Below are 27,079 nucleotides of genomic sequence, written 5' to 3' on the forward strand. Positions count from 1 at the left end.
GTTCTTAGTTAAAATTTGTGTTGCTGTTCCTGTCTATTAGAGAGCTAATTTTGTCATGCGCTATGTTTTGTGTGGACCACAGGAAGAATAGCTGCTGCTTCTTCTACAGCTAATGGGGATCCGAATAAAATCATTTAAAAAAAATCCTAAATCTTATCCAGAGCAACTTAGTTAGGACTTGAACAATTCAGAAAACAAGACACAGTAGTTTCAGCACAATCTCCATTTATTCCATCCACAAAACTCATACAGTAGGGGCACAACACATCAGGAAAACCATAGATCTGTTGCCATCATATAGACAGAGGACTCATCTTTGTATCTGTGCCATTTTAGCATCTTTATATTTTTATTTAACCTTCATTTAACTAGACAAGTCAGTTAAGAACAAATTCATATTTACAATGACAGCCTACCCCAGCCAAACTTTAACCCGGACAACTGTGTGCCGCCCTATGGAACTCCCAATCACGGCTGGTTGTGATGCCTGGAATCAAAGAAAGGTATGTAGTGATACCTCTAGCACTGAGACACAGTGCCTTAGACCTCTGCACCACTCAGGAGCACTAGCATCTGTAACATGAGCAGCGCCATTGAGGCCGTCTCCATTTTATTGTAGTCAATTTTCTTCACTATTGGCTGATCCCTCCTGATGACCCAGTTAGACATGGACTACAACAGGATCACCAGGAGCGATCAACCAATGAAGTTGTAAGTCCCACCCAGTTGACTACATTAAAATGGAACTACAGTACCCATGCTAATATGGCCTATAATTCTCTATGGTTGCCGTCACCCTAGATGAAGTTGGCTGCAGAATCATTCATTCTCTCTTCCTCCTAGTATTACATTAATAAATGCCACGTGACACCCATATATCTGGCATGTCAGGTCTGAATCAGTTGATGAAAAGGCCTGGATGAAAACAAGCAACAGACAACAATGGCCCACAATAACAGGGTTTGATGCTGCCTGCTTTAAAGCATGAATAAGTGCAATCCTGCACAACAACAACTTGACATCTTTCACTGCTTGACCTGAGGTAAATGACTTCAAAACAGACGTGGCAAGTTTGATACAGTCTTTATTCTCACACAACCTCCAGGAGAGAGAACGTGACGTAGAGTACAAACGGAGAAAGGAAAAAATCCGAAAAAATCCAGTCAAATCTTTAACAAATCTCCAGTTTAGTGTTCCTTCCGTCTCAACTGTCATTTAAAGTGCATCGCTGATTAGCTTAAAAAAAAAAATCCACTTGCATATAGGTAAACAACAGTTGTTAGGCATATAGCGTTGCTTCAATATCAGTATCTATATTGGTTAATATAGCTGTTGTTTCTTACAATATTGCACGTTATGCAATGGGATAATGTATTACAGCAGGATGGGTGGATAGGTGATTTGACATGAAATACAGAAACAAGAAATGTTAAGCATTGAAGATAGACAAATACCTCTCACAACGGGTGTAACGGTTGTACACTTTAGTAACTAAGTAAGTAATCAGCAAATGAGTTAACTGGTGTGTACCCGTCTAGTGGTTTATGTGTAAGTAGTGGAGAAACAGGAGAGAACTCTAGTCCTGTTGCATTAACAGTGTAGGTAGATTTACAAATATTACTTAACCCCCATTTTGTTAGAAATGTGATCAGAGTAAGCCCAAAGCCTTGACAGACAACCAAACAGTAGAGTGGACAACCATATCCTAAACTGAACCTGCATGTAATCTGTAATCTTTAACAACAGCTACAAACAAGTAAAGCATAATATCCTAATGATGATAGGCAGGTAGCTATGTTCCATTAACTAACACGATGAACAAGGCTTGCTAGATTTGCCACTAAAGAGAACGTAATAGAAATAGCTAATTAATTAATTCCTCTTGTTTTGTTGTGTAACCGATGTGAAATAGCTAGCTAGTTAGCGGTGGTGTGCGCTAATAGCGTTTCAATCGGTGACTTCACTTGCTCTGAGACCTTGAAGTAGTGGTTCCCCTTGCTCTGCAAGGACCGTGGCTTTTGTGGCGCGATGGGTAACGATGCTTCGTGAGTGGTGGTTGATGTGTGCAGAGGGTCCCTGGTTCGAACCCGGCTAGGGGATAGACTAAAGTTACACTGTTACAGTTGCAGTGTGGGCTCTTTGTTCTGGTTTAGCTAGCTCAGGGGTCTCCGGCAATTTATAACATGAGATCTACTTCAAAAAATGCTGCGAGTTACTCATTTATTTGCTTACTTTTTTCTGTTGTTTCACTCAGACAATTACAATTACTTATTGAAAAACAACATTGGATGTTCAGAGTCCATGTCAATGCATAAATCACATCAAAATAAAAATGTTAAGGTCTTGAAAAAAGAAGAACAAATGTATACGTTTGAGTGTGATTCCCCTTTAATTCAAGTGCACACCTAGCAAGAGACGAATGTGTTTGGCTAGCGATTTATCTGTTTAGGCCTAGTGCACATCATGGCAGAGTACGGGATGCGAGATCGACCTGTTGGACCCCCGAGATAGTTATACTCCTGCTTTAGAATAATTGATGAAAGCTATTGATTGGCTGATGGAGAGAACAGCATTACCCTTTCTCCCTGGCTTTATTTCTGTGGCCTGTGGGCACATACTGTACACCTGACACACACACACACCCAATGAAAACACTGCCAGATTGGTGTATCTAGAGACTCACACACATCCTCCCTTCTCACTAAAAACCAAGGTCCTATTGATTTCTCTGTTTGGAATTACCAAGCAGTATTGACTGACAGGTCTGGATGGCATGGGACATCTCACCATGGCAAACACAAATATTCTCTCTCCCACAAAACAGACAGACACACACACACACACAGAGACACACACACACACACACAGTCCTGTCATCACCTGGGCTCAGCTCAGTCCCCAAGGACCACACTGGCACCCATCTTGTCTTGCTGTAGGGGACAGATGGATCAATGTCCCTATGAGAACTTTCCAGAAGTGTGTGTATCTCTCAGTCAGTCGGATTTATACTAAATGAAAAAACAAGACACTGTTGACCATCTAGCTAACTGTAATAAATTACTTGAAACAACACTACTGTGTACAGTGATTTGAATTTATGGACAGCGCCAAAGTGGTGAGAGTATTTGGTGTGTGTGTGTGTGTGTGTGTGTGTGTGTGTGTTTCATGTGTGCATGGTATTAATGGGTACTGTAAAACAGAGAGTGCCAGAGGCATTAACTTACAGCCATAGCCCACATTCATGGAAGCTGCCATAGTCTGTCAGAAACTGTTAAACACACTCTCCATGTCTGGATGCATCCAAACGTTAACCACTATTCTGAAGAGGAGATAAACATAACCCTCAAATCCTCAAACTGACCTTAGCTCTAAACTCAAAATACAATAAACACTGATGTTGATCTCAAAGGAAAGGGAGAGCACCCACACAGACACACATCACCTTACATACTCATAGAGGTGGAATAGGACGACAAGATGAACTGTGGTTTATTCAGGAGAATTCTGTTTATGTTTGAGCCTCTTTCTTTGAATGATTCTTCATTCAATCCACTTCCCTGTTTGAGCAGAAAGCTCCACTCCTTATCCCCCCCCGCTTTTTTTCTGTCATTCTATGTTTACCCTCTGGGGGAAATGTAACATTGCTGATGTCATGGAAGACCATGGTCAAACCATGTTCTGCTGTTCCAGAGGAAGGACCCATGTGAGTGTGAGTAGAGTTGACCGGAGCATTCTGTACATTCTTGGCGTTCTTAAAGAAAACACACAAGTGAGATTACCAAATAAAAAATATGAATGTTTGTCATATATATAAAAATAATGACTATGTGCAATGAAAGGCTGCTAAGTAAGTAACTGGACAATTTATGAAGGAGATTTGTCAGTTAGAAACAGTCCCTCCACGTATCTCAGTCATAACCATGAGGCTGTGGAAGAGGAGAGATGTTATACAGTATAGTATACAATATATTTGATGAAGTGAACTCTTCAATGGATCTTTGGCTTGGGGAGGCGTGACAGGATGGGGGGAACCAGGACTCTAGTTCTGAGAAGTCCCAGGTCTAGCATTTCCAGACTAGGAGGGCTGGTGCTCTCGAGGTCCCTCCTGACCCCCAGCGTGCGGGGCTGAGCAAGCACACCGCGGCCCAGATAGGGGCCCACTGCCTGGGGACCAGAATTGAAGCAGGGTAGACCCCTGGAGGGAGGCGGCAGCTGCTTGGTCCTGTGGTTGGCCAGCAGTCCTACAGAGCTTGATCGGAGAAGAGAGCCATTAGTGTACCTCTGAGGCAGAGCTGGGACAGACACACGCTTGTGGAGGCGAGGCCGCTGCAGGACGCGAGGGCAGCCAGGGCCCTCTGGAGAGGCTCGCGGCCCCCCGTCTGGCCTGGACAGCGCTCCTGTTGCTGGGCTGCTGGCTGCAGGGAGCCACTGGGTAGGGCTGGGCGTGGTCCCAGGCCCTTCTCTGTCATTGATGTTGAGCTGGGTGCTGAGTAGCACACTCAACTCGTCTGGGTTGGGCACTGGGGGAGTGTCGACACCCATGGCCGGGCTTCTAGCAGGGCGGTCAGAGTCTGTGCAAGGGGACCCATCTCCCCTGCTCCTCCTTCTCTGGGGGTCACTGTGGCCCTCTGTGAGGGCTGTTTTTACTAGTCTTTCCTGGGTGAGGTGCTCGTGGTGGCTGGGGCTGGAAGGCTGTAGTATTTGAAGCTATGGAAGAAAAACAAAAAACATACACATTATTATCAATTCACCAGTAGTGAGTTATCCTTCTTAAAGGTCTATAATTGATGAAGATGTTCATTTACAATGTAAATGTATTCTATCTACAATTTCAGGTGAGGTTTCCCCATTCACTTTTTCAATTCATTCTTGGAACAAAAACTTGCCCTTAAAAATGGGTGAAAACTGTAGACTGTGGACAGCGAGCCAAGATTCTTTGCCCTGAGGACTTGTTTGTACTCTCTAACAATCAGTGAGAGTAGTAGTAGCAGTAGTCAAACAGTGGTCCTCCCACCCACCTAGCACAGGCCAGTGCATCAGACAAACAGCAGATCTAACACTGGGTAGAGTCGGGGAAGAGCACAGCTGGCTGCTAGCTGTGGGTCCTGAGTTCAGGGTGACCTATCAGTTAGTATGTGGTACGAGATTATTCTCCTGTCGGGAGAGAACCAGGCTGGAGCAAGGAAAGGCTATGGTTAGAGCAGGGTTTTGAGGGCAACCATACTCCACTCTTCTTTACCCTGTGGTGATATCCAGGGAGAGGGGAATGAAGGCTTGATGTTGTGGTGGTCGGGGTTGTGTCTCTCAGACAGCCTGAGGGTCATACATCAACCAGATGTCTGTAGACATAAAACAGACTGGTATACTAACTGGTCTGTGGGCTTATATACATCCTAGTCAAAGGTAGCTGTTGGGAGGAGCTATAGGAGGACTGGCTCATTGTAGTGACTGGAATGGAATACATGGAACGGAGCCAAACAAGCGGTTTCCATATGTTTGATACCGTTCCATGTATTCCATTCCAGCCATTACAATGAGCCAGTCCTCCCATAGCTCCTTCCACCAGCCTCCTCTGCTCCTTAACAAGTTCATGCTTTCAAGTCCTTTATTGTCTGTGAACCTGCAGTCAATAAAAAGGGACTATCTTGTGATGATCATCCTCTTAAATCCTACAAATCCTTAGGAGGCTGCCATCTTTATGATCTAGCATGAGTCAGTACTCTAGTTGTGCTCCAGGGCCCTGTGTCAGGGTGGGGCTGGGTTGGGCAGTCAATTCAGGAAGTGATTAGAATTAAAAATCTGAAGAAAAAAATTTGCTTCTACCTTTCAGTTTATTGAGAAGTCATTAAAAAGAAATATCATATTCCGATTATTGAATTGTATTGTTGGTTCACTTCCTGAATTGACTGCCTACAAACTGAATTGAGCCCAACCCTGCTCTGTGTGAATCCCTCCTAAGCCAAACGGAACATACTTATGATGGCCCTGGTCTGGCCAAGGCAGTCCGCCTCAAACATCCAACAGGACACCAGGGAGGCGTCTGTTCCAGCAGTAACCTGACAGAGGCAATGGGATGACTAGGCCCACAGCTCCACCTGGTGGTCATCTCCCGTACTACACCAATCAGATATGGTAAACATCATGATTGTCTTTGGTGATTATGCTTTTTATTAGATTACCATGAGTACCTCCTGCCTGCAATTCATTTTTCATAACATTCTAGACATTGACAAGCACAACCACCAAAAACAACAAATGTAACAAAATACATTACATCACCAAAAGTATGTGGACACCTCTTGTCGAACATCTCATTCCAAAATCTTGGGCATTAAAATATGGAGTTGGTCCCCCCCCCCCCTTTGCTGCTATAACAGCCTCCACTCTTCTGGGAAGGATTTCCACTAGATGTTGGAACATTGCTGTGGGGACTTGCTTCCATTCAGCCACAAGAGCGTTAGTGAGGTTGGGTACTTATGTTGGGCAATTAGGCCTGGCTCGCAGTCGGTGTTCCAAATGTGTTCGATGGGGTTGAGGTCAGGGCTCTGTGCAGACCAGTCAAGTTCTTCCACACCAACTGTCGACAAATCATGAATGTATGGACCTCGCTTTGTGCAAGGGGGCATTGTCATGCTGGAACAGGAAAGGGCCTTCCCCAAACTGTTTCCACAAAGTTGGAAGAACAGAATCATCTAGAATGCCATTGTATGCTGTAGCATTAAGATTTCCCTTCACTGGAACTAAGGGGCCAAGTCCAAACAATAAAAAATAAGCCCCAGACCATTATTCCTCCTCCACTAATCTTTACAGTTGGCACTATGCATTGGGGAATGTAGCGTTCTCCTGGCATCACCAAATCCAGATTCGTCCGTCAGACTGCCAGATGGTGAATTGTGATTCATCACTCCAGAAAGCATGTTTCCATTGCTCCAGAGTCCAATGGCTCAACACCACTCCAGCTGACGCTTGGCATTGCGTGTGGTGATCTTAGGCTTGTGTGTGGCTGCTCGGCTATGGAAACCCATTTCATGAAGCTCCCGACGAAACAGTTCCTGTGCTGACGTTGCTTCCTGAGGCAAAAAATTGACAGACTGACTTGTTGGAATGGTGGCATCCTATGATGGTGCCATGTTGAAAGTCACTGAGCTCTTTAGTAAGGCCATTCTTACTGCCAATGTTTGTTTATGGAGATTGCATGGCTGTGTGCTCAAATTTTATACACCTCTCAGCAATGGGTGTGGCTGAAATAGCCAAATCCACTAATTTGAAGGGGTGTCCACATACTTTTGCTGATGTATTGTATGTATGAAAAAATAGCACACCACATTGAAATCTAAAGCAGAAATGTGTAATTAAATGAGAAATCAAGTGAACAGTTTTCTATCCCACAGGAGTGGCCAGTGCATAAATAAGAGGTTCTACGTCTGTGATTTTGAGTTTATAACACCATTTACAAGTATCTGCCCGGGCTATCAAACCAATCTCAACAACCCATCCCGCTGTGTCAATAAAACTACAGTGATTTAAGCATAATGAGTGCAGAAGGACCTAGATATTGTGGAATTGAAAAATTATACTAATTTAGCTCCCTGGAAATCCCCCTATTATAACCCTCTGAATATTGCCAATGATGATCATTATCTATTTCAGCTCTAGTTTAGTGCACAATCGTATATTGGTTGCTGCGAAAATAGTGGCAATTTCAATTTTGTCTATATTATACTGCTCAGATTAGAGCCAATGATACAGGGGGAGAGAAGCCTGATTGCTTTCATTTGTCGACTGCTGGCTTAGCTAAACTGTTTGTGATTACATAGTGGGACAGCGAAAGCTGACAACAGCGATAATGGGGCTTCAAATACATGTGGCCTTGTTCAGGAGTTGTACTTTCTTTTTGAAAGCCAATTTAAAAATACGGTTGATGTTTATTGATGCATGCATTATCATTTAACAGAGCAATGCAGGCCCAGCAGGGAGACAAGGTAGACTCCAAACTCAAGCCAAGGCATGCAGATGCACATCAACACTGGCATGCTTTCATTGTGCCACGTCATGCTACGCCAGCGTGCAGGGCCCAGGGTGATGGTTAGGCGGTTACTGTACCACGCTTTGTCAGTGATGTAATGCACAACGTGCTCCATTCCTTGCCAAAGGCATTATGGGAGAGGCAGAGGGAGAGAAAGAACATTGACAAGGTATTCCCAGAGAGAGAGAGAGAGAGAGAGAGAGAGAGAAAGAGGCAGAGGGAGAAGGAGAGAAAGAACATTGACAAGGTATTCCCAGAGAGAGAGAGGGAGGCAGAGGGAGAGAAAGAACACATTGACAAGGTATTCCCAGAGAGAGAGAGAGAGAGAGAGAGAAAGAGAGCGAGACAGAGGGAGAGAAAGAACATTGACAAGGTATTCCCAGAGAGAGAGAGAGAGAGAGAGAAAGATGGGATGAGAGATCGATAGACAGATGAGAAAGACGAGCAGAAGGCAGAGTGAGAGGAGAGAGACACACACAGGATTAAAACAGGGTTAAGATAGTAAGGTAGCTGAAAAGGAGCACTTGAGTGATGACATCTTCACTGGCATCCACATTTTCGCAGACAAATACCTTGACCAATAACCATTCCATCATGATGACTCAGTGTTCCATTCAGGCACAGAAAAAGACAGACATACTCACATCACACCTGAATTCAAGGGTTAAATGGTTAATTGCAAACAAGCTCAATCCAGTGCATTTGGCTACAACACATTAAAACAGCTCCCTCTTTCATCTCTCTCCCTCTTTCTCACTCTCATTCTGTGTTTACATGGTACGAGGTAGACGGCAAACCAGATGTCGTTGTTTTCAATAAGAGCATGACGGTCAATGTCATTGAGGTTACTGAGATCACCATAGCAACGCATTCCATCTTGCTCGTTTGCTTTTGCCGTCGCTGTCTTTCTTGCTTTCTTGTCCCGCTATGCCGACTGGTATAACTGTTTTTGCGTCCCTCATCTAAACACAGGATAATATCGTGTGTGGACTCATAACTCTGTCAATGCACCCCTTTGATTGACTGCGGGATTGCCACATTATGTTTGTCAATCCTAATACAAGAGCAGCCAATAGACTGCCCCCGCACCCTTCTTCGGAGTCTTGACTCCCTGTCACTGAACTCATCCAAGCATTAGCTAGTCTTGTTCCTTTACACTAGGGTGTCTGATAACGATCCAAGTCAATTTACTAAAACTACCCGTTGCGTTTGCTCACTCAACCTTGCTACCAACTGATTTCCCCAAACACACAGGTGACTGAACAGAACACCACTCACCCTCCTAACTGAATTCAAGTTTTAATGGGTAGATCATATTAAAGGAAGAAAGTAATGATATAGAGAAACATGTCAAGGGGGGCAGAGACACAGGATAATTGAGGGGAGCAGAGAAGGAGACAGAAGGGTAAGTGAGAGGGTCAGAGGGGGGTTGGGTTAGTGACTCACTCTGTCTGCGCTGGGGCATGCTGGTGCGGGGCGGCCCCTGGTACTGGCTCTGCCAGGGGGAGAGGAAGGGGGCGGGCAGCACACCCTGCACAGAGAAAAGACAAAGGAGGCGTGACATACACTGACTGACACACAAACACTGACTCACACACACACACAGACACTGACTCACACACACACACACACTGACACAGACAGACACTGACAGACAGACACTGACACACACTGACACACACACTGACTGAAAGACACACTGACTCACACACACACACACACACACACACACACACACACACACACACACACACAGACACACACACACTGACACAGACAGACACTGACAGACAGACACTGACACACACACACTGACACACACACTGACTGAAAGACACACTGACTCACACACACACACACAGACACAGACATTGACTGACAGACACACTGACACTGACTCACACACACACACACACAGACACTGACTCACACACACACTGACAGACAGACACTGACACACACACACACAGACACTGACTCACACACACTGACACACACACTGACTGACAGACACACTGACTGACAGACACACTGACACTGACACTGACACTGACACTGACACTGACACTGACACTGACACTGACACACACACACACACACACACACACACACACACACACACTGACTGACAGACACTGACAGAGACACTGACAGAGACACTGACTGACAATGACTGACACACACACTGTCAATGACTGATACACACACACTAACAATGACTGACACACACACACTGACAATGACTGACACACACACACACACACACTGACACTGACTCACACACACACTGACACACACACTGACTGACAGACACACTGACACACACACACACACACACACACACACACACACACACACACACACACAGACACTGACTGACAGACACTGACAGAGACACTGACTGACAGACACTGACAGAGACTCTGACTGACAATGACTGACACACACACTGACAATGACTGATACACACACACTGACAATGACTGACACACACACACTGACAATGACTGACACACACACACACACACACACAGACACTGAATGACACTCACACTGACACTGAATGACACTCACACTGACACTGAATGACACTCACACTGACACTGAATGGCACTCACACTGACACTGAATGGCACTCACACTGACACTGAATGGCACTCACACTGACACTGAATGGCACTGACACTGAAAGACACTCACACTGACACTGAATGACACACACACTGAATGACACTTACACTGACACTCACACTGACTGACACACACACTGACACTAACCCTGACACTCACACTGACTGACATTGACACTGAATGACACACACACTGACACTGAATGACACTCACACTGACACACACACTGACTGACACACACGGACACTGACTGACACACACACTGACACACACTGACAGTCACACACACACAAACACACACACTGACACACATTGACTGACACACACTGACTGAAACTAACACACACTGACACTGACTGAAACTGACACACACACTGACTGAAACTAACACACACTGACACTGACTGAAACTAACACACACTGACACACACACTGACTGAAACTAACACACACTGACTGAAACTGACACTGACTGAAACGGGGACACACGGACTGAAACTGACACACACTGACATTGACTGAAACTGACACACACGGACACTGACTGAAACTGACACACACGGACACTGACTGAAACTGACACACACGGACACTGACTGAAACTGACACACACTGACACTGACTGAAACTGACACACACGGACACTGACTGAAACACACTGACTGAAACTGACACACTGACTGAAACTGACACACACTGACTGAAACTAATACACACTGACACTGACTGAAACTGACACACAAACTGACTGAAACTGACACACACACTGACTAAAACTGACACACAGACTGAAACTGACACACACACACTGACTGAAACTGACACACACGGACACTGACTGAAACACACTGACTGAAACTGACACACACTGACTAAAACTGACACACACTGACTGAAACTGACACACACACTGACTGACACACACTGACATTGATAGACACTGTTTTCTCCACAAGACATCCAGCCATGTTATGAGCGATTGTGTGAGTAGGAAGCATGACGTCGATGAGCATGAAAAAACACACACCCTGTTAACATGCTAACGTTAGTGGCATGACGTTTCGACTTTGTAAAGACTTTTACAAAATACTTTGTAAAGACCAAAAGTAAGAAAGGTAGAGTCACATATTGTAAAGCCAGTCACCCTGTCGCAGAACTAGTGCTTAATTTGACTTCTCATTCCCAGGTGAAGGGGTGCAGGGAGGAAGAAGGAAGGGTTATCAACCCAATCTCTCCATTTCACTCTGCAGCCAGGGACAGACATCAATGTCAGTCAGCAGACAGCAAGTAGCCAGAATCAATTGTACCCCACTGTTCCTCCCACCGCTACCACCAAGACCACATCGCTCACTCTGTCTGTTATTTGTCTCCTCTTACATCCTCACTCTCTGTTTCCCTGCTCTAGGATGTCAATGCAAAAACATAACACTTTTGAAAGGCATACAAGTTCAAATGCATGATGTACTTATGTGAACCTCTCTCCAATACTTCCTTTATTTTCAATCGGTGTCTCTCTCACTCGCTCTTTCCCACAGTCTATTACGTTTAGCACTGAATAATCAGACAGAATGTTTGTCTGTGTGTGAGGGCGAATGCCTGTCCTCAATAACCGCCCCAATCCCACCTGAAGAGTCCCAAACTGGCCATAAACATAAAAGCATTCTGGGTAAAAGAGGAGTGGAGGGGCGGCCGCAGGCGCTACGTTAACCAGAGATGACAGTCAACAGGTTCTCCTGACTGTTTGGGGCCGGCTCTTAAATTGCTCAAATCTCCTCAAGCCGAGAGGGACATATATGCATCTAGGGTGAAAGAGATTGGACTCCCTGGGGGGCCCCGCGCTATTTCAAATACCCCCACGGTTAGGGAAGTGGATGAGAAATGAGGTTTCTGATCAACCTCCTCCCTGTCATTCTTGTACAACACAATTACAGCAGAACCCTTCTGCATGGCCACCTGCCACGGCTTCATTTGCAGAAAGGAAAGTTTGAAATGGGAAAGAGGGCCTGGGCTTGCCTAGAGCTGACAGTGACTGGCATTTTTATTGGGCTGTCTGCAGATCAGGGAGAGCTTTCCCATCTTCATCTAACATTCTGGGGTGAAGACGTAGCTACTTCCCATGTCTGACAGTTCAGGGGGAACACTTTTACTTTACTGACTTTATTGTCCCAGTGAAATGTTGTTGCAGTATCATGTACACGCTTAAAGTGGTGTTTAAATACAAATTGACAATAAAAAAATGAATAACAGTTACATACAGTGTATACCGTTGAAAGAAGTCCAGCCTGCTGACCTTACTGGGTGGATCAGATCGAAACATTAACCAGAGCTGTTTAGAAGGTATATCACACCTGACACAAATGATTGTCCAGTTCTGTTTTTCATGCCGGGGGTGTCCTATACCTGCACCCAGAGGGGAGTAGTTCAAAGTCCAGGTACAGGGGGTGGTTTGGGTCTAAAAGTATTTTGTGAGCCTTGCTGAGGGCCCTGACCTTAAAGATCTCATCCAGGCCTGTCTGTTTGACTCCAAGTACCTTGCTTGCTGTGGTAATAATCCTTCTCAGCATATTTTCTGTCTGACAGTGGCATTTCCAAACCAACAAACAATACAAAAAGTTTTAAAAACGTGAATACTTGCTGTACAAGATGTACAGGAGTGGGGACAAAACACATCCCTGTGGGGAGCCTGTCTTGGTGGTGCGTTGGTCTGATACACGGGGACCCACCTTGACCTCTGGCTCAGGAAGTCCAACAGCCACAACCCCCCACCCCCAAGTCCCTTACGAGTGAGTCTCTGTGCCAGAATGTACGGCTGGGTTGTGTTAAAGGCAGAAGAAATGTCAACAAACTTGGCGCCCTCTAGATATCTAGGGGCGGCAGGGTAGCCTAGTGGTTAGAGCGTTGGACTAGTAACTGGAAGTTTGCAAGTTCAAATCCCCGAGCTGACAAGGTACAAATCTGTCGTTCTGCCCCTGAACAGGCAGTTAACCCACTGTTCCTAGGCCGTCATTGAAAATAAGAATTTGTTCTTAACTGACCTGCCTAGTTAAATAAAGGTCAAATAAAAAAAATCTATAGATCATGTTGAGGAGCGTAAAAACGGCATCATCAACTCCTCTACTGGACTAAATGAAAAGGGTTGAGGACATGGCTTTTCAAATTTCCGCAAAGCATTTCATTACTAAGGATGTCAAGGCGACAGGGCAGTTGTCATTCAGCACAGAGGTATTAGATTCTTTAGGAATGGGTATACTTGTTGAGTTGTTCCACAACAGTGGCAGGTGTTGCTAGATGAGGGAGGATTGGAAATTGTAAAAACACCAGATAATTGTTCAGCACAGAACTTTAACACTATTTTGTCTGGGCCTGGGCTTTCGTGTGTATTACATTCCCTGAACTATTTCAAATCATCAACCTATTTAACAATAAATCTCTCACACATTTGTAATGACACTTTCATTAGTTGCACCTCGTCTGATTCAAATTGTGAGAAGAAAACATTCAGTTCATTAGCCATGTTCTGCCCCACATGTCCACTGATTTTGTCTGGGCCTCAAGCACACAAGTAGATGGACCCGTTAGTAGATGGATTTGTCTTTCATTATGATGTCATTAGCATGCTAACAGTGTCTTGGCCTAGCATGTCAGTGTGAAGCAGTAATAAGGTGTGCATACTGCTGTTGATTTGTTCATGATGAAGCAAAGCACAAGCAGTTATACTAGTAAAGTGTTCACTTCCCCTTTCATCTTACAAACTGGTCTGAGGCCTTATTTGTAGAGCATGGTGTCATTGCTCATTACAAATGATCAGGGCATTAGCAGTTCTGCTAGCAGTGTCCTGAAGTACCTTGTATCATCCACTAGATGAAAAGTATTTCGCTAGACTGAGGACAGCACCAAGAAAAGTGATACAACCCAGGTCTGTACACAAATGTTTACTTCGGTAGTTCTGGCAATTAAATTTGCACCTGTCTGATAATATGAAGTTGTTTTACAAAGCAGCAGCGTTCTGGTGGTAGCTGGGGGCAGGGTGGTGAGTGTGGAATCTCTGGGGTCTCTCTCTCTCTACCTCTCTCCCTCTCTCCCTCCTGCTGACAGGATGACAAGAGCATAGTGTCTAATTACCACTTCGATAATGATAGAAAGAAAGGGAGGGGAAAGGAGAGAGAAGGAAGAAAAGAAAATAGAAAAGTTTGAGGAGGAGAGACAGGAAGACAGTAATTAGCCTTTTGTCTTGGTGTGACGAAACAAGGTGTTGCATTCTATTATTCTTCCTGCCTGTTTGATTTTCTACATTATTAATGAGGCCGTTTGGTATTCCCCTGTTGTCTAAGCCCTTTGTTCAGAGACCTCTTCTCCTGTCATCTTTCAATCCTGAACCTCCAGGCACACATGCGCACTCTCTCTGTCGCTCTCGAATCCCAGCATTGCATTAACAGTGTATCAATTAAGCCATAGGGAGTTATATCTCATACCATGAGTACCATTCATATCTTCTGCAGTTAATGTGGACTACGTTAAATCTATTCAAGTGTGGTGTGTAGAAGACTCCCGTTCCATAAGAGATCAGAAAGCCCTGACAACATCCTGATCATCAGTAGTGTATTGGGTAAACCTCAAAAAGAGACTGGTAGGCAAGGACCTGGATGTCACACAACAACAGTATCGGCAGTAATTAGGATCAGAGAAGATATTCGACCTCTGATTAATTATTTAATTAATAAGATGAGGTCTAAGGGCGTTCCATAGTGACATCATGTGAGATAAGTCATGCTTCAATGACTGTACCTGCTAGCGACATGTGTCCCACGTCCGAAGACACATCCATAATTGGTAGACGGTTCTGATTAGAGAATCGCCATTTGTATCGGCGATCAGTGAACAAGAAACTATTAAACCCAGTTTTTAGATGCACACCCCTCCACAAATCAAAATCTAATATGGATGCCAATGTTTTGTTCTGGTTTTGCACGGACGCATTTCCTCTACTGCAAGACTGATTAGCTAAACACACAGGTGTGAAACACAGACCAGTGTGTACACAAAGTGAGGATACAACATGGAATGTGATGCCAATGGCGATTCTCCAATCAGAACCGTCTACAGATTATGGATGTAACTTCGGATGTGGGACACATGTTGCTAGCAGGTACAGTGATTGAAGCATGACTTATCTCACACGATGTCACTATGGAACGCCCTTAGACCTCATCTTATTAATGAAATAATTCATCAGAGGTCAAATATTGGGCCAAAGTTCCACCTGCTCCAACAGTCCCTTTGAACTGTCTGTGGAGAAAGAGTGTGTGAGTGAGTGAGTGAGAGAGAGAAAGAAAGAGAGAGAGAGAGAGAAAAAGAGAGAGAGAGAGAGAGAGAGAGAGAGAGAGAGAGAGAGAGAGAGAGAGAGAGAGAGAGAGAGAGAGAGAGAGAGAGAGAGAGAGAGAGAGAGAGAGAGAGAGAGAGAGAGAGAGAGAGAGAGAGAGAGAGAGAGAGAGAGAGAGAGAGAGAGAGAAAACAATAATAATTAAATAGGGAAAGAATAAGCAAGAATGACAAATACAGAGGTAGAAAGATAAAAGAGGTAGCCACTACACCTGCCTTGTGTGTAGATGGCTGAGGGCTGACGGCTTAAACACACAGACAGTCTCACTATCCATTAAGTGGTTCCACCATTTAGGACAATGGTGATGGGGTGGGGGATCTGGAGGTGTAGTACCAGTGAGTAAGTTGAATGGGAGGAAGGGGACTATAGGTGATGGACTGACTTGATGACTGACTAGCAGTGGACAGATGAGACTGGCTGTGGGTCTCCATTCTCCAGGTATATATTATACAGGTGTACTCACAGCATGGCTGTTTCCTTGTCCTCTCCAGGGGGTCTGTGTGGCCTTGTCTTGGTGCGTCTGTCTGTCCTCTTCCAGCGACGGTGCCCCCTGGTGACAGTGACAGCTCCCAGGCTGGTCAACATGAGCAGACTGGGGCAGGAGAGAGAGTTACCACTAATGTATCAGGAAAATACAATAACAACTGATCCACTAAGGTGAGTTGGTATTCAAAAACTACTAGACCCTATTAACTCTAATACTATGGAGGTCATTCCCAGTGGGTTTTCAACTTTAGACTATAGCAGTGGATCAGTTGCTAATTCACAGTTTGTCGTTAAATAATGTATTCATTCCAGGAGCACCAAGGTCAGATGAGGGGAGGTTAATATTCAATCCAATTGGTAACTTCATATAATCAATTAAGCTGAGCTACATTAAAATTCAACATACCCACATCTGTCTCTCTCCTCACAGTTCAATAAAAACAACACCAACCACCCTTTGCTAATGAGTAAAACAGAACATCTGCATGAACTCCTGGCAGCTCAACCCACAGAGCATTCAGTATTTCTTACTCCCTATTTGGCTAATTATATCATTCTCTCTATTATTCTTTCTCTCATCTACTATTCAATCAGTAACTCCCTTACTATTTCTCTCCATAGTAATGAATTATTATTATATCTCCCCCTCCCCCTAATTGGGAGAGCTAGAGCGGTTGGAACACTGATGTTGCTCTGACATTTGCTATTACTGTACCTTACGTTGCTCTGACATTTGCTATTGCTCTACATGGGGAATTTGAATAATGTCAGTGGACAGTCTGGTTGTTTACCTAACGAGCACACTAGGCCCTGGACACTAATGAACGTCACAACACTGATGGATCCATGTGAAAGCAAACATAACTGAGGCTAGTATGTCGGTGTCTTGACTATGGAATTCGTAGAAATACAACTCCCACTTGTAATGTGTTGCATTATGATGGAGGCAAACGCACTGGCAGAGAATGACTGCAGTTGTCTCACTGACCCCTCCTGGAGACTCACCGCCTGTTGCTGTCGTGTGAGCTGCGTGATTGTCCTGTCCTTATCCCTCAGCTCCTCCCTGAGCTCCCGCACCTCCTTCATTAGCTCCTCCAACTGGAACACATACACAGTGGTTCATTCTGAACATGGCTAACAATGCTACTTGTCTTGGTTCCTGGATGTGGCTGACTGTACCTGTATAGTTGTGCTGTTATCCTCCTCAACCTCCTCGCCCTCTTTCACAAGCTCTGGGCCTCCATCCTCCATCTACAAACACAAAGCACACACGTTTCAGTATTCTGAACTATACTACATGGGGGCAGACAGCATGACTAGCTGTATGGATATTGACAGTTGATTATAATGACACTACTAATTGCTACTAAGTTTGGAGCCTCTTCTGTAATGTCTTCTGTAGACAGGCCTTGCTCTAGCTAGCCTATAGCCAGCTGGGTACACTGATAAAGCCAGTTGCTCGTAGCTCAGCGAGATCAATTACGATTAAAGTATAGCGTCATTCTACAGCTGCTGCCCACAGCACATCATCACAGCTCCAAAGAAAGATCATTAAGAAGAGAACATCTAATGGTGCCCAAGGCCAAACTACCCTGCTAAATACAGACAACAAACAGACAGACATACTTTCAGACTTTCTCAATTAGACATTTTTGTCATTTAGCAATTAGATGACTATAATCAACAGCAACAGCATTACTTAGTGTAACGAATCTTGCATAGGTAGGCCTGTTATGACCCCCGTCCCCCGTCCCGTCCCGTTTGCTACGATCTCTACATTTTGCACAGTCAGAGGTCAAATTAACATGAATCAAATATGGGTACAAATAACGCACATTTATACTCACTTTGGTCAGAATAAAAGATGTTCCTTTTTTGGAGATAATTAACATATTCTAGGCTCTGACAAGCAAATCAAATTACTATCACAGAGTGGCTGTGTGGTGCTTTGTCATGTCACAGACCCTCTTTGGGCACAGTTGACTTGTTTTGGAGCAATGTAATGTGCTGAGGGCTGTGAGGGCAAAGCCAATATCACCCAGCCTGACACTAACATAGATAATGGGGTCCTATAGGGCCAGACAGAGACGCTGTACCGTCAAAAGCTGTACACTACTGATTAACTGTCTCACACATCACATCACTGACTCTGTGTGTTTGTGTGTGTGTCTCTGTTGAATGGAATGCTTCATCTGACAGATCCATTAAGTGATTAAGGAACCACAGGTAACCAAAAGGGAGGAGGATTGGCTCCAGGAGTAATAACAGGTAAGAAGAGATGATGACACACAGAATAAAAAAACCTGTGCCACAGCTGAACTGTTGCTCACTCTCAAGACATGGGCATGAGACATGGCATTCAGAGTAAAGCCAGCAGCTATTTTCTACATCACAAAATGGATTAAACCAGTGCATCTCTGCTACACAGGCCTAAAGGGTCACTGTGACTGGCATGTGGCAGTGCATATTTCTACTGCCTTTAAACTTCAGAAGCCTTCTGTCACCTGGATATTTTGATGTGTGATAAACTCCTATAAAGCTACTGCTTAACAAAACATGTGCAGCCTCCGTCTGGCAAATGAAAAACTCTAACCTGACATCATAGTTATCCTAATCAAGTGACATTTTATTGGACGCTAAATCTATTTGATTCTAAAAGGAGCTGACGCCAGTGACAAGATGTGATTTCCACTTGCTTAGTCAGTAAATAGCTCAAATCAACTAAGTGATTAGATTGGAATTGTATTGAGTTCCTAAAGACTGCCTTTGAGGGTGTGTGTGTGTGTGTGTGTGTGTGTGTTACCTGTAATAAACTCTTGAGTTTGAGCAGCTTGTTTTTCACAGAGCTGCAGTCCTGGGCCATGTGTTTGAGTGTGAGCTCGTCCAGCGCCCCCGAGTAGCCATCGTGTCTACCTACAGGAGGAAGAGGACGGGGGCCAACCATGAACCCTCCATGACAAGTGTAACCCTCATACTGCTGGAACACTGGACCCCTGGGAGAGGATGAATAGAGAGAGAACAGAGTGAGAGGAGAGAGAAAAAGAGGAGCATGTGTTATTATATTATAGAAAGAGGAGAGGCAGTAAGAGAAGGACCTTTGCCACATTGACGAGGCTTAAATGGGAAAATTAAGTCACTTACCAAATGCACTCTGGCTTTATCCAGAAAATATCCGATAATGGCACATCATATTTCACACAGCAGCTTTATATTCATGAATACAGCACACCTAGTAGACTATGTTGTGTTTGGTCTTTTTTGCCATTTTCATGCTGTAGAACAGCTGCTGAGTCTCACCTGTTGTCATTATGGAAGTGGTCTAGTCCATTCCAGCGAGGCTGCCTCCTCCTCCAGTGACCCTTTCGTCCCCCCCTCTCTGAGCGGTCAGAATGGGCCATCTCATCAGCGTCTAGATGGATGGATGGATAGATAGATGGGTCATCCACAAGGTAGCTTAGAAGTGTGTGTGTGTGTGTGTGTGTGTGTGTGTGTGTGTGTGTGTGTGTGTTAGTGGTTCTATATTTTGCAACAGCAGAGGAGGCTGGTGGGAGGCTGAAATGGAATAAATGGAATGGTGTAGGGCTGTCCACGACAAAAACAAATCTTTGTCGACCAAGTGTTCTTTCGACGAATCAATGGGTCAAAATATTTTTAAAGACTTGCTGCGCTGTGTTAAAAAAAGACAGAATGACTGTGTGACTAACACCCGTTGTCTCTATCTCCTCCCTGCTGCAGCAACCACCACAGAACATCAACAGTGTTAATCGTGCTACATAATTACAGCCAATTCTGATTGTATTCGACATGTGGTTGCGTGAGGCTTGGTGCTCACGGAATCAGTAGGCTATTAAACAAACACACATATAGGTAACACAAGCAGGATCAATCTTATTTCTGTCGATCGGAAAGTATTCAGACCCCTTGACTTTTTCCACATTTTGTTTACGTTACAGCTTTATTCTGAAATGGATTAAATTGTTTTTACAATCTGCACACAATACCCGTGTATTCAATATAATGATAAAGCAAAAACTGTTTTTTATAAATGTTTGCTAATGTATAACATTTTTGGAACTGAAATGTCACTTTTACATAAGTATTCAGACCCTTCACCCAGTACTTTATTGAAGCACTTTGGCAGCGATTACAGCCTCAAGTCCTCCTGGGTATGACGCTACAAGCTTGGCACACCTGTATTTGGAGAGTTTCTCCCACTCTTCTCTGCAAGTCTTCTCAAGCTCTGTCAGGTTGGATGGGGAGCGTTGCTGCACAGCTATTTTCAGGTCTCTCCAGAGATGTTCGATCGGGTTCAAGTCCGGGTCCTGGCTGGGCCACTAAGGGACATTCAGAGACTTGTCCCGAAGCCACTCCTGCATTGTCTAGTCTGTGTGCTTAGGGTTGTTATCCTGTTGGAAGGTGAACCTTCGCCACAGTCTGTGCTCCTGAGCACTCCATAGCAGGTTTTCATCAAGAATCTCTGTACTTTGCTCTAGTCTCCTAGTCCCTGCCGCTGAAAAACATGATGCTGGCACAACCATGCTTCACCTTATTTTTTGTATTTATTTTTTTACATACATTTTTAATTAAGATTTATTTAACTAGGCAAGTCAGTTAAGAACAAATTCTTCTTTACAATGACGGCCTACACCGGCCAAACCCGGATGACGCTGGGCCAATTGTGCGGCGCCCAATGGGACTCATAGTCACGAACGGTTGTGATACACCTTAGGGATGGGCCAGTTTTCCTCCAGACGCTTGGCATTCAGGCCAAAGTGTTCAATCTTGGTTTCACCAGACCAGAGAATATTTTTTCTCATGGTCTGAGAGTCTTTTGGCAAACTCCAAGTGGGCTATCATGTGCCTCTTACTGAGGAGTAGCTTCTGTCTGGCCACTCTACCATAAAGGCCTGATTGGTGGAGTGCTGCAGAGATGGTTGGACTCCAATCAAGTTGTAGAAACATCTCAAGGATGATCAATGGAAACAGGATGCACCTGAGCTCAATTTTGAGTCTCATAGCAAAGGGTCTGAATACTTGTAAATAAGGTACTACTGTTTTTTTGCAAACATTTAAAAAAAAAAACCTGTCATTATGGGGTATTGTGTGTAGATTGCTGAGGATTTTTTATCAATTTTAGAATAAGGCTGTAATGTAACAAAATGTGGAAAAGGTCAAGGGGTCTGAATACTTTCTGAAGGCACTGTATATGGATGATTTATGAAGCCAGGCACATTTAACACTTAGGCTATTGATTATGGACCTAATTCAGAGGCGAGAGGGTATCCTCTCGCCTCACTTTTCTGAGACAATTAAGGCAAGGGCTGTAATCGAACGTGGGAGAAAGCACATTTGTTTTAAAATAATTACATTTTTATTTGTGTTGCACCATTGTTCTTACATAATATAACAATATACAATTTCAGTAGCACGTCTTAGACTGATGGACTATGGCGTCCCCACAGCCTCCACAATAGACAGGTGTCTTGTACATCATGATTTTTGTGTGTGTTTTTTTTGCTACTGCCCAACTAAAGAAATCTCGGTCGACCAACAGCCTATCGACCAAACAATCGACCAGTCGACTAAGTGGGGTCAGCCCTAGAATGGAGTCAAACGTGGCTTCCATTTGTTTGATGTGTTCAATACCATTCCATTCTGGTAAGCAGAGTCCTGTATACACTGTGCCAAGCATACACAAACATTGCCTCATGGGACAAGGTTAACTTAGGGGACTTTTATTTGTTCTCACACACACACACACACACACACACACACACACACACACACACACACACACACACACACACACACACACACACACACACACATATCTCATAACACATTCACTGATTTGTACTGAATAAGACATCAAACCAAAGAAGAAGGCTTTAAGCTAAGGCCAACAGTCAGACAGTAGGACTCTCAGGGGTTAACATCAACAGAGACAATTAACAATCTTATACACACCCACAAAACACTTACAGTGGGGCAAAAAAGTATTTAGTCAGCCACCAATTGGGCAAGTTCTCCCACTTAAAAAGATGAGAGAGGCCTGTAAGTTTCATCATAGGTACACTTCAACTATGACAGACAAAATGAGAAAAAAAATCCAGAATATCACATTGTAGGATTTTTAATGAATGTATTTGCAAATTATGGTGGAAAATAAGTATTTGGTCACCTACAAACAAGCAAGATTTCTGGCTCTCACAGACCTGTAACTTCTTCTTTAAGAGGCTCCTCTATCCTCCACTCGTTACCTGTATTAATGGCACCTGTTTGAACTTGTTATCAGTATAAAAGACACCTGTCCACAACCTCAAACAGTCACACTCCAAACTCCACTATGGCCAAGACCAAAGAGCCACCAGAAACAAAATTGTAGACCTGCACCAGGCTGGGAAGACTGAATCTGCAATAGGTAGGCAGCTTGGTTTGAAGAAATCAACTGTGGGAGTAATTATTAGGAAATGGAAGACATACAAGACCACTGATAATCTCCCTCGATCTGGGGCTCCACGCAAGATCTCACCCCGTGGGGTCAAAATGATCACAAGAACGGTGAGCAAAAATCCCAGAACCACACGGTGGGACCTAGTGAATGACCTGCAGAGAGCTGGGACCAAAGTAACAAAGCCTACCATCAGTAACACACTACGCCGCCAGGGACTCAAATCTTGCAGTGCCAGACGTGTCCCCCTGCTTAAGCCAGTACATTTCCAGGCCCGTCTGAAGTTTGCTAGAGAGCATTTGGATGATTCAGAAGAAGATTGGGAGAATTTCATCTGACCATATGACACCAAAATATAACTTTTTGGTAAAAACTCAACTCGTCGTGTTTGGAGGACAAAGAATGCTGAGTTGCATCCAAAGAACACCATTCCTACTGTGAAGCATGGGGGTGGAAACATCATGCTTTGGGGCTGTTTTTCTGCAAAGGAACCAGGACGACTGATCCGTGTAAAGGAAAGAATGAATGGGGCCATGTATCGTGAGATTTTGAGTGAAAACCTCCTTCCATCAGCAAGGGCATTGAAGATGAAACGTGGCTGGGTCTTTCAGCATGACAATGATCCCAAACACACCACCCGGGCAACGAAGGAGTGGCTTCGTAAGAAGCATTTCAAGGTCCTGGAGTAGCCTAGCCAGTCTCCAGATCTCAACCCCAAAGAAAATCTTTGGAGGGAGTTGAAAGTCCGTGTTGCCCAGCAACAGCCCTAAAACATCACTGTTCTAGAGGAGATCTGCACGGAGGAATGGGCCAAAATACCAGCAACAGTGTGTGAAAACCTTGTGAAGACTTACAGAAAACGTTTGACCTCTGTCATTGCCAACAAAGGGTATAGAACAAAGTATTGAGATAAACTTTTGTTATTGACAAAATACTTATTTTCCACCATAATTTGCAAATAAATTCATAAAAAATCCTACAATGTGATTTTCTGGATTTTTTTTCTCATTTTACAGGCCTCTCTCATCTTTTTAAGAGGGAGAACTTGCACAATTGGTGGCTGACTAACTACTTTTTTTGCCCCACTGTACATTAGACACAGACAGACAAACAATTTATCTTCCAAACAGAGCAACCAAGGATCATAAATATTTGGCGACACTCTAATCAAACAAGCCATTAATGAACTGAGACAAAATAAAATTGTGTGCCAGTCTTCAAATAACTCAAATTGCCAGTCTTCAAATAACTCAATCTTACTGTTGTAGCATGAGAGTTCTTCAGCTGAGGACTAAACAAATACCTTACGCAGCCTCTCCACATACCGCAACTGAAGACGAGCCTGTCTAAATAGTTAGCCCAGTAATTCCACACGTGAACTGCTACATTCCATCATGCTCTGCTACATCCGTCAACTTCTTCTCAACAAAACTCAAATCCAAACATTACAAATCCAAAGTGGTAAAATGAAGAGGGAAAAGAGTGGGCTAAAGTCCTGGAGAAACTCTTCCTCCCTGCTGTCTGTTTTCGGAGAAACTCCCCAAGTGGCCAGAGAGGGAGAGGCTGGGGTGGCTGTGTCTGTGGCCAGGCTGGGAGTCACCGGCTTGGGCAGGGTGGAGAGAGGCCACCAGGACCTCTCCTGTCATTGGAGCTGGAGCCTGCCGTCAGGAGAAAATAGCAGGGCCTCCTTTTCCCTTCTCCCTTTCCCCTTCCTGCTTGGCTGGCAGAGCCTGTGCCCATGGGAAGGAGGGAGGAAGGGGAGGAGAGGGAGGATGGGCTTAAGGCTATGCTACATTGAAGCTCCCTCCTTTCCTCCCCTCTCTTTAGGCCTGCCACGGAGGGCTGAGCTTGGCAGGACCCTCTGTCCGCTCCCCTGTCCCTTAACTACGACCCCTCGCTACGACATACAGAGCTATAAATAAATACGATCTCTTTCCAGGATGCCGGTTGGATTCACAATCCTTCAGAGTGAACATTCCTGTCACACACACACAACACACTCAATGTAGTGCTCTGTGAACTGAAAAACCAGGCTCTGTGTGTGTTTGAGTGTATAGAGACAGAACGAGATGCACTTTGGGTTGTCTGTGAGTTTTATGGTCATAAAGGGACCCTTGTTAGCAATCCTTTGGCAGGACTGGTCAGCAGTCTCACACTGGGCCGAGTGTTTTCAGAGCAGTGGAAAGAACTGCATTCGCAATGAATGACACTGTCAGTATGGCATTCACAATACAGTGGAGAGACTTCATAACCTAAGATTCATGATCAATGACCAATGAGCACTGACGTAGGGAGTTTGTGATGGCTTGTATAATGTAACAAAATGCCGGAATCTTTCTCTCACGCAGACACACACATAGGTGCCCACGCACACCCACAGCACACCTACACACACAAATACAATCCTGCTGTCTCTGAGAATAGAGACCTATTCACCAAAACTATCTTGTTACTTAATCAGCAGTTGAAATAGGACCAGAGGAATGTGTCATGATTAGAGATTAAATTGTAATTTCCATAGGTGTTCCATGATTACATTTACAGAATGGAATCAAAAGCTACACTCAAAAGGTGAGAGGGTCTGGTCACAGTGATTAGGCTTTCATTGTAATGATTAGGGCTCTACTGAACCAATCACTAGTGTTAATGAGCACCAAGCCTGGGGAAAGATGAAGGAAGCGATGACTGTACCTGGAGCCACTGCTGTCTGTGTTCGTAGAGAGCCGTCCTCAGGGAGGTCCACGTCCAGCATGAGGTCGTCATCCTCCAGGTCAGCTGGCTCCAGGGGGTCCAGGTTGTTCAGAATGTCCTGCATGGTGGGAGAGACAAAAGTTGGTTCAATTGATGTTATGTTATTTTGATTCAATTTATATTATGACAATACTCAAGCTAGTAAGACAACTGTTTTGTTTTGTCAGTTCACAAGAGATCCTCAAAAAAAGATTGTACAGAATGTCGGGGTATTTCAAAAAACATCTCATAATGCTCCCATCTGTAAAGGCATGATTAGTTCACTGTTTTTGTCTGCCGGTGCAAAAGTAGTGAGTACATTTTTATGCTAACAGTTCTCCTTTTGAATCAGACTCTCACGGACAAACACATGTTGTTATTCAAAACAACAAGAAGCAGAGTCGGAGACAACAAAAGATTTGCAGAAATGAATTTCTCAAAATAAACACTCTTGAATGAGTATAATAATGTAAAATCGGTAAGTATGTCTTATTATTAAAGCGAAAATAGTCTGCACTTTGCTTGTTGTTGAATTCAAAGCATAACGTACCCAAAAGCAAAAAAGGCAAGAGTACAAATTACTACTTCAAAGTATGAAGTGTTGATTTGTACTCCTCACCTTTTTGCTTTCCAAAGCATCAATTCCCAGGCCATTTTGTGCTTCAGCAGAAAATGAAAATACATAGCGAGGCCTCTACTTGAAGATGTACCCATAACATGATGGTGGTTGGTGGTATTTAATGGATGTTGTGTTATTAAAGGTTAGAGAATGGTTATCTAAATCAAAAACTGGCATTGAAGCAGGGAACCATTGTAGAAAACAGAAAAATAACATCCAATATCTTCTGATCCATACTTATATCTGCCAGTGCACCCAACTGAACTGTACTCAGTCTTTCTCCCACACGCCTGCTCTCCTCTGCTCCCTCCTCTGCTTTTTTACTACTTCTATTATCACCCTCTTTACTTCTCCCACTCTCTCTTTTTCCCTTTCTCTGTCCTCTTCCTCTCGTCTCCTCGCTCTCTTCCATTTTCCTCATCTCCTCCCCCTCCCCCACTCTATCCCTCTCTCCTCTAGAGGTTCCTCATGCAGAGCAGGCCTTAGTCACGGCACGTTGCTCGAGAGGAAATGGCATTTCACACCGGTAGGCTGCAGCTTAGATGCTGAGCGGGCCACATAATCTCCCCCAAGGAGGAGGAGAAAAAGCCTGGTTGAATGAACTGGGAATCTGGGGTCATATTTCACACAAATCCCACTCCAGCTGACTGCTCTGGGGCTTTGACGTTAGAACCGCCAGCCAAACAGAGAGGACTGGGGGGTCAAACAGAACCACAGTACCACAGCAGGTCCCCATGTTGAAATTAAGCTAGCTCC

The 27,079-nt window shown here is 44.3% G+C and overlaps 1 protein-coding gene across 5 annotated transcripts in view; it reads right to left on the reverse strand.

The window, feature by feature from the left end:
• Positions 1 to 1,067: 1,067 nt before the first annotated feature.
• The window catches only part of LOC109889982 (serine-rich coiled-coil domain-containing protein 2), a 77,219-nt gene continuing 51,207 nt past the window's right edge, over positions 1,068 to 27,079 (reverse strand). Inside the window, exons 5-13 of one of the 5 annotated variants that reach the window (XM_020481892.2) lie at positions 25,666 to 25,783; positions 19,821 to 19,932; positions 19,327 to 19,516; positions 17,703 to 17,774; positions 17,529 to 17,621; positions 16,501 to 16,629; positions 14,623 to 14,745; positions 9,473 to 9,557; positions 4,502 to 4,707 (exon numbers count right to left, since the gene is read on the reverse strand). In XM_020481892.2, the coding sequence (XP_020337481.1) occupies positions 4,616 to 4,707; positions 9,473 to 9,557; positions 14,623 to 14,745; positions 16,501 to 16,629; positions 17,529 to 17,621; positions 17,703 to 17,774; positions 19,327 to 19,516; positions 19,821 to 19,932; positions 25,666 to 25,783 (1,014 nt within the window). In that variant the 3' untranslated portion in view covers positions 4,502 to 4,615. Of the gene's footprint in view, positions 4,708 to 9,472; positions 9,558 to 14,622; positions 14,746 to 16,500; positions 16,630 to 17,528; positions 17,622 to 17,702; positions 17,775 to 19,326; positions 19,517 to 19,820; positions 19,933 to 25,665; positions 25,784 to 27,079 lie in introns of all 5 variants that reach the window. The other 4 variants (XM_020481889.2, XM_020481888.2, XM_020481893.2 and 1 more) reach the window with 4 other exon arrangements.

This window comes from Oncorhynchus kisutch, linkage group LG4, assembly GCF_002021735.2.
Source record: "Oncorhynchus kisutch isolate 150728-3 linkage group LG4, Okis_V2, whole genome shotgun sequence".
Classification (NCBI taxonomy): Eukaryota; Metazoa; Chordata; class Actinopteri; order Salmoniformes; family Salmonidae; genus Oncorhynchus; species Oncorhynchus kisutch.